General features: G+C 50.6%; 1 protein-coding gene across 11 annotated transcripts in view; it reads left to right on the top strand.

The window, feature by feature from the left end:
• The window catches only part of LOC105473840 (melanophilin), a 66,444-nt gene that overhangs the window by 22,114 nt on the left and 32,228 nt on the right, over positions 1-12,102 (top strand). For 10 of the 11 annotated variants that reach the window (XR_982506.3, XR_982510.3, XR_011610180.1 and 7 more), the window contains exons 3-6: positions 1,607-1,828; positions 2,022-2,134; positions 9,600-9,703; positions 10,916-11,035. Coding sequence is in view for 4 of the 11 variants with exons in the window: in XM_071073655.1 (XP_070929756.1) it covers positions 1,607-1,828; positions 2,022-2,134; positions 9,600-9,703; positions 10,916-11,035 (559 nt within the window). In the remaining 7 variants the exon portion in view is untranslated. The remainder of the gene's footprint in view (positions 1-1,606; positions 1,829-2,021; positions 2,135-9,599; positions 9,704-10,915; positions 11,036-12,102) is intronic. The other variant, XR_982504.3, reaches the window with a different exon arrangement.

The raw sequence follows: 12,102 nt of genomic DNA on the forward strand, positions 1-12,102 counted from the left end.
GGCTTTTGCCTGTTGAGGAGTGACTTCTGGTCAACCCAATAAACAGAGTGCATGGAGTACTCCGGCCCCATTCACCCCTCAGGATCTGAAGCTCCGGGTCTGGTTGATACGTCCTGGAGTGGCTGGCAGGTGTCATCTGGCCTCCCCAAATGGAGTCTTCTCTGCCCTCCCTTCCTGGTCTCTGGCTATGAAGAAGGGAAGTTATGTTTTAAAGAATCTAAAGCACAGTACAGTTATCCTTTTCCCCAATTTCGGCCCTGGAAATATATCAACCTCCAGCTGCTGCCCCAGGACACTTCTCAGCTCTTATTTAAGAGGACTCCTTCGGCCTGGAATGCAGGGCAGTGCACATGTCCTTGTCTTTCTTCCTGTTGTGCTGGGCCTCGGGGTATCGTTCTGCCTGGATACAGAAGAAGAGGTACTCCCTGGGACACAGGATGGACAAGCCCTGTCTGGCGAAGGGGTGGCCTCCAGGTTTTCTGGTTGGTGCAGAGCTGGCAAAAGTGGAAATGGAGGGAGTGAGGCCCTTCCCATCTGGTTACAGGGACTTGTGTTCCTCTGTTTGGGGCAAAGACTTTACCTTGTCAGTGCAGCTTTATCTAAACTGTAGTCTGTGGATGGCGGTATCGCCCTAGATTCCTACAACTGCTTGACGCTTTTTCTCTTGGTTTTTGAAGCTATGACGAGAGCCTGATTTTGTGTCCGTCTCAGTGAATATTTTTGTAAATAGTTGAGAGAGGAAAATCAGTGAAGTTCAGCCAATTGCACTTGAAACCGGAGGTGGCCTCCCACTGCCTTGTGGGACTCTCCAGTCTCTTCACCTTTGCCACACTGTGGGTGTCCCCATCCAAATCAGTGCACTTCAGAATTACTTCAGAATTCTCAGAAGACAATGGCATCTAGTGTCCTTCTTGTTTGTGTCACTAAGAATGGATTAATTTTATCTCATCTGAAACTGAAAATATTACGTTTGGCAGACATTCTCTGAACTCTAGAGCAAAAGAGATGTGTTCATTATCATCTAAGGGTACATTTTCCAATCAGTTCAACTTGGCAGGTTCACCAGGAAGCTGTGTCAGTTAAACTCGGATGGTCTAGGAGAACTGTAGTTTTCCTGAGACTTCTGGGCGCTGGATGATTCCTGCTCTGGAAACACCGAGCCGTTTCAGTCGCGCTCTGGGGGAGCTCAACTCTTGCCCCCTGCTGGGAGAGACCCAAAAATGCTTGATCAGGAAACACCATCTGGCTTTGCCCTCAGGACTCTGTGACCGCCCTGGGGAGGGTGCAGTGACCTGCCAACCAAAATTGGTACAATTGTAAACAGCCACAGAAATGCTTGAATGCAATGTCATTTCTATGAAATTAACGTGTTTTCATTCCATTCCATTCCAGCCTACCAAAATTGCCCGTTTGAGCTCAGCCCTCAACACAAAGATGCCTGTGTGCCTTTGCCCAACTTTGGGTCACTATTTTCTGCATAGGAGACGGTTACTGTGTGTGTGTATGTGTCTGTGTCTGTGTGTGTGTGTATGTACATGTACACACTTAAAGCCTGTGGCAAAAACAAGATGCCCAATATATTTCTTGTTTCTGATATTTTTCCAAGGGGGTTGAAGGGCAAGATTAAGAAGGAAAGCTCCAAGAGGGAGCTGCTTTCCGACACTGCCCATCTGAACAAGACCCACTGCACCCACTGCCTGCAGCCCTACCGGCTGCTTGTGAATAGCAAAAGACAGTGCCTGGAATGTGGCCTCTTCACCTGCAAAAGCTGTGGCCGCGTCCACCCGGAGGAGCAGGGCTGGATCTGTGACCCCTGCCATCTGGCCAGGTGAGCCCAGGCCTTGAGGTAAAATGATCTTGATAGTTTCTGGATCTGGCGTGTCCCTTCGGTGAGGCTCGCTGAAGAAGGGTGGATGCACACACGTGCACGCTTGTGTGTGTGTGTGCATGTGTGTGTGTTATTTATGCAGACCTGTGTTCAGCACTTAGGCAGTGCCACGCGCCTGTGCTTGTCACTGCAGAGTCGTGAAGATCGGCTCACTGGAGTGGTACTACGAGCACGTGAAAGCCCGCTTCAAGAGGTTCGGAAGTGCCAAAGTGATCCGGTCCCTCCATGGGCGGCTGCAGGGTGGAGGTAAGCAGTGGATAGTGGGAAGGGCTTTTAGTTCCCAGGCATTTTAGGAATATTAAAGCAGGTTCCTTTGGAGTGTGCGTGTGTGTGTATGTATGTGTGTGTATGTATGTGTGTGTGTATGTGTGTGCACGTGTGTGTGCGTGCACATGCCTCTCTGTCTCTTCTGCTGCTGTTTTTTTTAATTGAATTTTTGTAGAGACAGGCGTCTCACCATGTTGCCCAGGCTGGCCTCAAACCCCTGGGCTCAAGCAATCCACCCACCTCGGCCTCCCGAAGTGCTGGGGTTATAGGCGTGAGTCACTGCGCCCTGTGAAATTGGCTCCTTTTTATGTGAGGTGCAAACCTCTGCATCCCACTGGCCTGGTCTGAGTGCCTCAGAAGTCCTGGGTGCTATTGAAGTTGCCAATATTTGAAATTATATTGTTTTCAAATCTTCAAAGTAAGTTGAGAACTCAAAGCCAAGTTTCTGAAACCCAGCTGCTGATTGAATCACCAGGGTGCTTGTTAATACTACATGTTTTCCAAGCCATTCTTCCCTGGGACATCTGGTTTGGGGCCTAGACTCTCTCTTTTCAACAAACATTTCACATGAATGGTGATTATCAGGATTTAGAGAAATCTGTTACAATTCAGTTGTTTTTGTCTTTTGAATCCAAGTACTTATTTCACAATGACATTGAAATCCAGGCAGTCGTCTTAAACTAAACAATCTGTTTGCCTGTAATATCCCCCATAAGGCATTTGGAAGAGATCTTTTCACGGGGAGGGTGGGAGGATGCCAGAGGCTCTTCTGCGTTTGAGTTTGAAGGGAGCTAAACCAACAGTGTTTTTGAGAAAGTTCACCTTGTCCCTGTTACCTGAGTCCAAGGCTCTTGTCACTAAGCCTGGTCAAGCATTTGGGGGGACAGCCCCCACCAAGCCAGGTGTCTGGGGTCTCAGTGTCCTGGATGACTCCATCTGCAAGGCGAGTTTCTCCAGGGTCACGAGGCAGCTGCCTGGCTCCAGCAGCTGGGCACATCCAGGACAGAGGCTGTGCTTCTGGATTGGGGCGTCCTTACCATGCCCCAGCCCAGGCGTCTCCCCTAGGCCTTCTTTCTGGAGAGACATCTTATTCGTGCCTGTCCCTTAAAGCCCCAAGTTTGATTGGAGAGGCAGAAGTTGGCATATATGCCCTTTGAGCATTCAAGCTCTCACTGGGCCTGCTGCAGGCATTTCAAGGCATCTTAGCACATCGTTTAATTTAGGACAGAGGCCACGGAGAGGCACCCCTGGAGCAGCACGCTGAGCAGCACAGGGTGGCTGCACTTCTTGAGTGGTGGGGGTGAGGGTGGGGGCAGGTGTGATAAATCACCCAAACCAGGGCATTTTTAAGAGTAAAAGGAGGCTCTACTAATAACATGCTGCAACAACAGATGTGACTAGGAATGGCCGATAACATGGGGACAGGCCATCACCCTATTCCTGGGCTGCTTCTTCACAGTGATCATGAAACCCAGCAGCAAATCCTACCTCCCACATGCACACGGCCAGCCTGGAGCCCACCATAGGGTCCTCCTGCAGCCGATGGAGCTTGGTCCAGCCTCCAGTCCACCCCTACCAGGCGTAAGGATAGAAATGACACGTAACACCGGGGAAAGCCATGCTGTCAAGCATCTGAGAATGTCAACCCCAGAGGCAGTCTTTAGGGACTGGGGTGGGCTCAGGAAGCTGTATTATTTCAAAGAATGCAGTGTTTCAACAGCTCAGCCCAGAGGTGCTGGACTTCACACGGCCGGTCAGAACCTGCCGACTTCAAAATCATCACCACCAAGGGCCAGGAGGTGGCGCTGTGGGGCAACAGAAAACAGAAAACAGCTGTTCCTTGAACTTGGATTCCTAGCAGCTCCCCCAAGCGCCCACAGGGGCTGCGTTCCTCCCTGCTGGGCGCCTGTAACTACAACATTAAAACAGGGCGCAAGCAAGGAACACAAAAACTGGGAAAGCTGTGCCTTTTAAAAAAAAAAAAAAAAGTAGGGTAAAAAAGCTTGAGGTTAATGTTTTGAAACCTGGCCCAGCTAGGGCCTAATGCAGACCTTGTCCAGCTAGTAAGTGGGCCGCTGGGGGTCTTCACTGAGTGAACCTTCAGAGTGCTGGGTGTTTCACCAAGGCCTTCCATAGGGGACCTGGCAGGCTCTGCAGGAGGCAGCCTCGACGGCCGATGGCCAGGAGAGGAAGGGGAAAAGCCCTAGACTGGTCACTGAGCACACAGCTCCCCCACCCTGCTGCCTTCCCTCCCAGTGCCTTTCCTTTTCCCTCGGTGGTGGCTTTGCCTGACAGTGCAGACCTCGCCTGACGTCAACACTAAGTTCTTTATACTCATGTGGTTTTATTTTTGTTTTCTCCTCCCTATCAAGAGTGGTCAGAAAATCTCTGTTCTGTGTCAGGAACATGGAAGATCTTTTGGATTTTTTTTTTTTTTTTTTTTGCATGACTTGATCAGATAGGTAGGATAACGTCACCCAAACCCCTGGCCCAAGTGCAGAGTGACAAAAGGGATCAACACTAAAAGGACCCCTGAGATGCCGGGATACTTCCTCTTCACGTTCATCGTGGGGACTGGGGACATCACCCTGACAGGTGGGTCCCCAGGCCCCGGAAAGCCCATTTCCACATCCCTGAGTGCAGGGGGAGTTCACGTCTTGGGGCCTCTGCCTGTTGCTTTGGGATGCATCTCCTCAAGGCACTCACTTGTCCAGAGAGAACAAAACTAAAACCAGGTCTGCTCTCTGGCACTGTCATCTGGGCACTTTTGGAGCCAAAAACCTTGACCTTCTGAAAGTTCACTGAAAAATCATCTCGTAAAAGGCAGATTCGTTGGACAAAAAACATAGAAATGTGTTCACCGTGTATACGTGGGAGCCTTCAGAATGCAGACCCACAGATTCAGGGAAATTGTCCATTTTTATGCTTGGGTTCAAGAAAGGATGGACAGCATGTGGAAAGGGATTATACAAGGCCAGACCTACTGCTGATAGGCTGAGTAGGGAACCCAGCAAGGCCTGTTTGTCTACGTTCTTCTTGGCCTTTCTTCCTCCAGGAATGGGCGGGACCCTCTCTGGAGTGGGGGGCTTATGACCTAAAGTCAAACCAGGAAGGTCAGATCATTTCTTTTTTATTTATTTATTTATTTATTTTTAGAGATGAGGTCTCACTATATTGCCCAGGCTGGTTTTGAACTCCTGGGTTCAAGCAGTCCTCCCACTTCAACCTCCCAAAGTGCTGGGATTACAAGCATGAGCCACACATGCCCAGCCAGATAATTTCTTTATGGCTAGATTTTACATAGAAAGTAGAGAGAAAGTCAGAGTGGTATTTGCATCTTTTTTGGCTGACTTTGGGAGAAAGGGATACTGGTTTCTATGTCCTGCCTTGTGGAAGAGGAATTCTAGTTTCTATGCTGGCCTTGGGGGAGAATGGGCCTGGGAGACAAGAGGGCAGGAGAAGGTCAGAGAGAAACTTTGCTTCTGAGGCTGCTGCGAAGGCCCTCATTTGGGGGCACTGTTTTCTGAGCCCCAAAAGCATTGCCAGCCAGCCAGTCATCCGCTGAGTGTATAAAAATAGACCTGCCAGAGCTCAGACACGGGCACCTGTGGGCCCCTTTAAAACCCTTGATAGCTTTTATCTTTAAGAGAAAGATTCAAGTTAAAGAATACACCAGGCTGCCTCTCCCATCTCTCCTTCCACTGGGGAAATTGAGGCCGTCTGAGCCCAGGCAAGCTGCTGGTCCCCTTGAATCACCCCAGCATCTTCCCAGACATTCCTAAATAGGCAGCAAAGCAGTGAATGGCAGTGGCAGCTTCAGGCAGGACAGGCAGTGACAGCGTGTGCTTGACACCTGATGTCAGCTGTTTGTTATAAAGTCCTTCGTTCAGATTTCAGTTTTGCCAGTTGGTTGACTGTTTCTATCTCTGTATTATAAATGGAAAACTGGACAATGAGACTAAATTTTCCAACCCATATAAAAGATCCCTGCTGGCTCAGGACAGAGCCTGAGAACCTAGAGCCACCCAAGGCCCAGTTGATGGTAGAACTGTAAGCTGGTGTGGACATCACGGAGGAGGGTGTGCAGCATTCGGGGGTGGATGAAGGGAGGTGCACAGTGAGGTCTCCATCTCGCAGGAGGCTTTGGAAGATGCGTCGGTGATTGATTCAGTACATCCACTGAATGCTCGCCAGGTGCCAGGTCCTGGGCTGTCCTGAGGGTAGGGCGGTGGAAGAGCCAGGCCCTCTTCCACACTTGGGGACAGTCCCCACTTGGGGGGGACTGTCAGCATAGCCAGTCCAGCAAATAGGGACACTTGTGCCTCTGAAACTGAAAGCCACAAGGGAGGAACTTCCTGCAAAGGGGCCCTAGGCCCAAGAGATGAAGATAGGAGCTGCGGGGATCACAGGTGGGCCAGTTGGGGAAATGTCTAAAACAGAAACCACACAGTCATTTCATATAAGGAACTGGTTCAAATGCTGTTAACGGAGAATGGGAAAAGGAGATACTGAGGTATCAGAGGTCATAACTGCAGGAGTGTCTGCATCCCCCACAACCACCAGAGGTGTAAGCAAAGGGCAGAGGCTGGGATTAATAGAAACAGGCAGCTCCAAGGAGGCCACCCAGGGCTGGAACACAGCCCTCCAAGGTGGGGGTGCCACCAGCCAGTGCCATTGTCTCAGGGGCCATGATGAAGCTGGACCAGCTGTCAGGGTCAAGGGCATAGGGCTGGAAACCACAGGAAGGGGAACATTCCTTCTCCTTCCTTTTCCCACTCCCACTCACTGCAGGCCGAGCCCTCACGGAGCAGCAGACAAGGCAGAGGTGCAGTGTGCAGGGCCAGCTCCCACATCACAGAGCAAAGCGAAGGTGGCTCTGAGGCCACCCCAGGCCCTGCACCCACAGTCCTGCTCCCCTTTGCAGTTGACAGTGCATACTCCAATGCACCAATGCCTGCTTGTTCACACCTGTGACCCCTGAGGCGCAGAGAGCAAAGTGCAGGCCCCAGGGCAAGGGTGTGCAAGGGCAGCAAGGCCTGGCTGGGCCCAGAGGATCTGACCTCCACAGTGCCAGCTGTGCCCTCAGCAGCCCCTGGAATAGAAAGGTGGATGGTCCACGGGGCCTGCTAGCTCTAATCCCTGGGGTCCCTTTCCTGAATCACTTGCCACAGTCACAGCACAGGCCAAGCCAAGGTGTGTAGGAGAAAGCAGGGAGAGATGGTGGGTCTAGGGAGACCAGGCCCAGGAGCTCAGTGTGGGGAAGGAGCCCTGGGGGGCAGAGAAAAGAGTGGGGGCATGAGGGCTGAGCCTCACCTCCCTCCCTGCAGTGATGAGGTCAGGCCTGCTGACCAGCAAATGCTATGAGCCTGCAGGTAAAGCCATGTGTTTGGGAGAACATGACTTAGCTCTAGGCCTCATTCACACTCCACAGCTCCAGGGTCTTCCTGCTGCCCAATAAGCACAATCCTGCAGACATGGTCAGACCTGTTGGTAATGTTGATTGGTAACACTGGTAATTGATTGGTAACATTGATGCAGAGTACTGATTTTTACACTGTAATTCAGACCAGCTCCAAGTGATGTTTCGATAGGTCTATGAAAGGCCAGCAGAGAGCCTTCCCTGGATGTTTCTCAGTGAGTGGATGGATTGTGGGGAGAGGGAGAGATGAATGGATGGATGGATGGATGGATGGATGGATGGATGGATGGATGGATAGAAGGACAGATGGATGGTAGGATGGAAGGAAGGAAAGAAGGAAGGAAGGAAGGAAGGAAGGAAGGAAGGAAGGAAGGAAGGAAGGGCAGCTAAAGTGGTAGGTGAGTGGATGGATGGATGGATGGATGGATGGGCAGATGGATGGATGGATGGATGGATGGATGGATGGATGGATGGATGGATAAGTAAGTGGATGGGTGGATAGATAGGTAGATGGATGGGCAGATAAGGTGGTAGGTGGGTCAATGGATGGATGGGTGGGTGAGTGGATAGGTGGATGACTGGATGGATGGATGGATAGATAGATAGATAGATAGATAGATAGATAGATAGATAGATAGATAGACAGATAGATAGATAAGTGGATGGGTGGATAGATGGATAGATGTCTGAGTGGATGGATAAATAGATGTCTGAGTGAATGAATGCATTGGTGGGTGGATGGGTAGGCAGCTGGGTGAATAGGTAAATGGATAAAGGAGGGAGGGATGAGTGGTGGGTGGATGGATAGATGAATGGATGGATAGGCAGGTGGAGGGGTGGATGGGTAGGTGAATGAGTGGGTAGATGGATGGATGCATGGATGGATGGATGGATGGATGGATGGATGGATGGATGGATGGATAAGTAAGTGAATGGATGGATGGATGGAGGATGGATGGATGGGTGGATGGATAGATAAGTAACTGGATGGGTGAATTGATAGATAGATGATGAATGGATGGATAGATAGATGTCTGGGTGGATGGGTGAGCAACTGGATGGATGGGTAGATGGATAAGTAAGTGAATGGATGGATGGATGGAGGATGGATGGATGGGTGGATGGATAGATAAGTAACTGGATGGGTGAATTGATAGAAAGATGATGAATGGATGGATAGATAGATGTCGGGTGGATGGGTGTGCAACTGGATGGATGGGTAGATGAATGAAAGAGAGAAGGATGGGTGGTACGTAGATGGATGGATGAATAAATGGATAGGTAGGTGGATGGGCAGATGGGCAGGTGGATAAGTGGGTAGATGGGTAGGTAGATAATTGGGTAGATGGATAGGTGGATGAGTAGGTAGATGGATAGATAGGCTACTGATTGATTGAGTGGATAGATGGATAAATCAATTGATGGGTGGGTATGTGGATGAAGGAGGGAGGGATGGATGGGTCGGTGAGTGGATGAGCCACTGATTGATTGGGTAGATGGATGTATAGATGGATTGATGATGAGTGGGTGGATGAAGGAGGGAGGGAGGGAGGCATGGATGGATGGATGGATGGATGGATGGATGGATGGATGGATGGATGAATGGATGGATGGAAGGATGGATTAATACATGGATGGATGGGCCACTGATTGAGTGGGTGGATGGGTAGATGAATAGATGGGTGGAGGATAGATAGGTAGGTGTGTGGATGGGTGGATGGATTGATGCATGGATGGATGCATGGATGGATGGGCTGCCTATTGAGTGGGTGGATGAGTGGATAAATGGGTGGGTGGGTAGGTGAATAGATGAATAGACTGATGAATAGACAGGGGGGTGGATGAATTGGTAGATGGGTAGATGGAGGTATACATTGCTGGGTGGATAGGTGGGTGAATGGATGAAGGATGGAGGTATGGGTAGATAGATGGATGGTTTAGTGGATGAGTGAGTGGATGGACTGACAAATGGCATGCTCCCAGACTGTTTGTCCTTGGGTGGAGTCATGCAGGTATCTATTGCAGCTGGGCCTGAGTCAATCTCTGAAGAGAGAAGTGGAGACAGCGAGCAGACAGATGAGGAAGGAGAACTGGACTCAGAGGCCCAGGCCCAGCCCTTTGGCAACAAAGTAAGTCATCTCCAGTCACCCCCTCCTCAGCCAACTCAATTCCACCCCGCAGCTGGAACGTCAGGTTCTGATTTCCTGAAAAGCTCGATGGCCTCTCCACAACTCCACTAGTTCCTACTGCGTGAGCACCAAGAATCTGCTGCCCTTTCCCAGCCCTCAGTAGTCTCTGAGATCATTGGGCACCAGGCAGGAGCAGTGCTTCCACCATCAGAAACCTCAAAAGCAATGTGTGGGATAGGCAAAGCCTGCTGAGTGTGTGGCTGTCGGGCAGGCAGAGGTCCTGAAGCGCTCTCAGGGGTCCTGAAAGCAGCTGCCTTTGCAGCTTTCAGAAAAGTGGACCCCTCAGGCTCTCCTCTGAGAGCTTTTCTCCTTCTGTTTTTTGTTTGTTTGTTTGTTTTGGTCAACCATGAGCCTTGTGTTTCTGTTTTCAAGTATTATTTAACTTATTTTGGGTGGGCGAGACAAGCAAGGTAACCCCTGGGCTTTGGGGTGGGATGCAGGAAGCGGGAGCAGCTGGAAGAAGGGACTGGGTAGGTGAGCAGAGGTTCAGACTTAGACGCTTGGAGAGAAATGGGCCAGTGACATGCAACATGAACAAGGTTTTTGTGGCTGCTGTGAGGGGAATGTCATCCTCTTTCGTTTGAGAACATTTGATTCATGCTATTTATGAAGCTCCCAGAATGCTCTCCAGTGCCTGGAGTATTCCCTACATGATAGAGCAGTTTAAAGAATCAAAAGAATTATAACGAAATAGGGGTTTAGAGCTAAATGCAGGCTCTTGCATCTAAAGAACAAGGAACTCTCAGGAGCTTGCCCACCTCTGCCTCTCTCAGCCATCGCGCCCCCCTTTCCCGAAGCCCCAGGGACCCTCCCCTCTCCCAGCCCTGGAACAGCTTGCATGCCCCCCAGGTGGGGCCCCTGGGGCAAGGGCAGGGGTTCAACTCAGTGCTCCTTCTGCTCAGCCAAGGTTCTGGAGATGCAGATCCCATGTCCTGGGTGGGATGGGCACCGTGAGCACCAACCAGTCCTCCCACCATCTCCTCCTCTAGGCTCGGTCAGGTTCGTTCCTAGTGGAGGAGGTGGATGTGCTGGAAGAGGAGCCTGCCCCACCACCCTGGGGGCTGAGTATGGGTTTGGGGAGGTGCGGGGTGTTTGGTCCTCTCCCTCAAGCTAGCCCTGACTTGAGTCTTGTCCTGTCTTGTGCCTGCTGAGAAAAAGCGCCTCCTCTCCATCCAAGACTTCGACTTCGAGGGAGACTCAGATGACTCCGCTCAGCCTCAAGGTCACTTCCTGCACCTGTCCTCAGTCCTTGAGGCCAGGGACAGCCTGCAGGTCAGTGAGTCCTCGTGTCTTTCCCCTGCTCTTCCCAGGAACCTGGGTGGCAGGTGCTCAGGCCCCAGGTGAGGGACAACACTCTGGAAACAGTGTCTGATGGCAGCACAGTCCCACTGGCTCCCAAGGCATGACAGGGCAGGGGGCCCTTGTGGGAAGACAGGATCCAGAGACCTCACACTCCCTCAGGATTAGCATGTCTGGAGATACTGAGCAGGCAGCTTGGAGAAGCAGGGGGTGATGCAGGGCCCTGAGGCTGGACAGATGAGCTGGGGCCCAGGGATCAGTGCTTGGCACAGAAATAAGGCAGAACCCCCGAGACTCGGGAGGGTAGGACAGAGAAGGGCATCTGAGGTAGAGTCAGGCAGGGCCTGCCATGATGCCTGCATCTCCGTCTTACTGGGAGGGGTACATACACTTTATCGCTCAAACTAGGACAGTCCTGTGATATCGGCAGCTATTAATGACCACACCTAGACACAGGGCATATGCAGGGGCCGTCCAGGTGAACAGGACATGTGGCCGCCTTACTCATTAGGTGTGTGGCCTTTGTCCCTGGAACTTCTTCAAGGTGCTCATTAGTGGTCATTGCTGGTTGATCATTATTCATTAGTATTTATGTTGCGATTGAAATTACTCAAGATAATAGATTAGATAATTAGGAGTAGGATTAGAAGGGATGGGATAAAACAAGAGAGAAAGTAGAGTGATTAGGCCTTTCTGAGTAGATACGGTAACGGAGGCTGAAATTTGGGTTTGTGTAAAGGTCTTTGGTATAGTTAAATTAGGTCAAGAAGTGAAGCCAGATTTTGGCTTGTGAATAGGCTTGAGATGGGGGTTGTACAGTGATTGTGGCTGAATAAAATCCTAGTATGTTGGAGAAGTTAAATATCCATAATGGGTGTTTTAGTTTAAGGTTATTAGTTATGAGATTAAGCTCCATTGCTAGCAAGAAGCCTAAGGTGTTTACACCTAGGGCTGTGAGCTTCAGGTAGAGTGGTATGGTTTTTTGAGGGAATGAAGCAGGAATGATAGTGTTGGTGATGAGGAATCTGGCAAAGATGCTG

Source organism: Macaca nemestrina, chromosome 11 (assembly GCF_043159975.1).
Source record: "Macaca nemestrina isolate mMacNem1 chromosome 11, mMacNem.hap1, whole genome shotgun sequence".
Taxonomy (NCBI): Eukaryota; Metazoa; Chordata; class Mammalia; order Primates; family Cercopithecidae; genus Macaca; species Macaca nemestrina.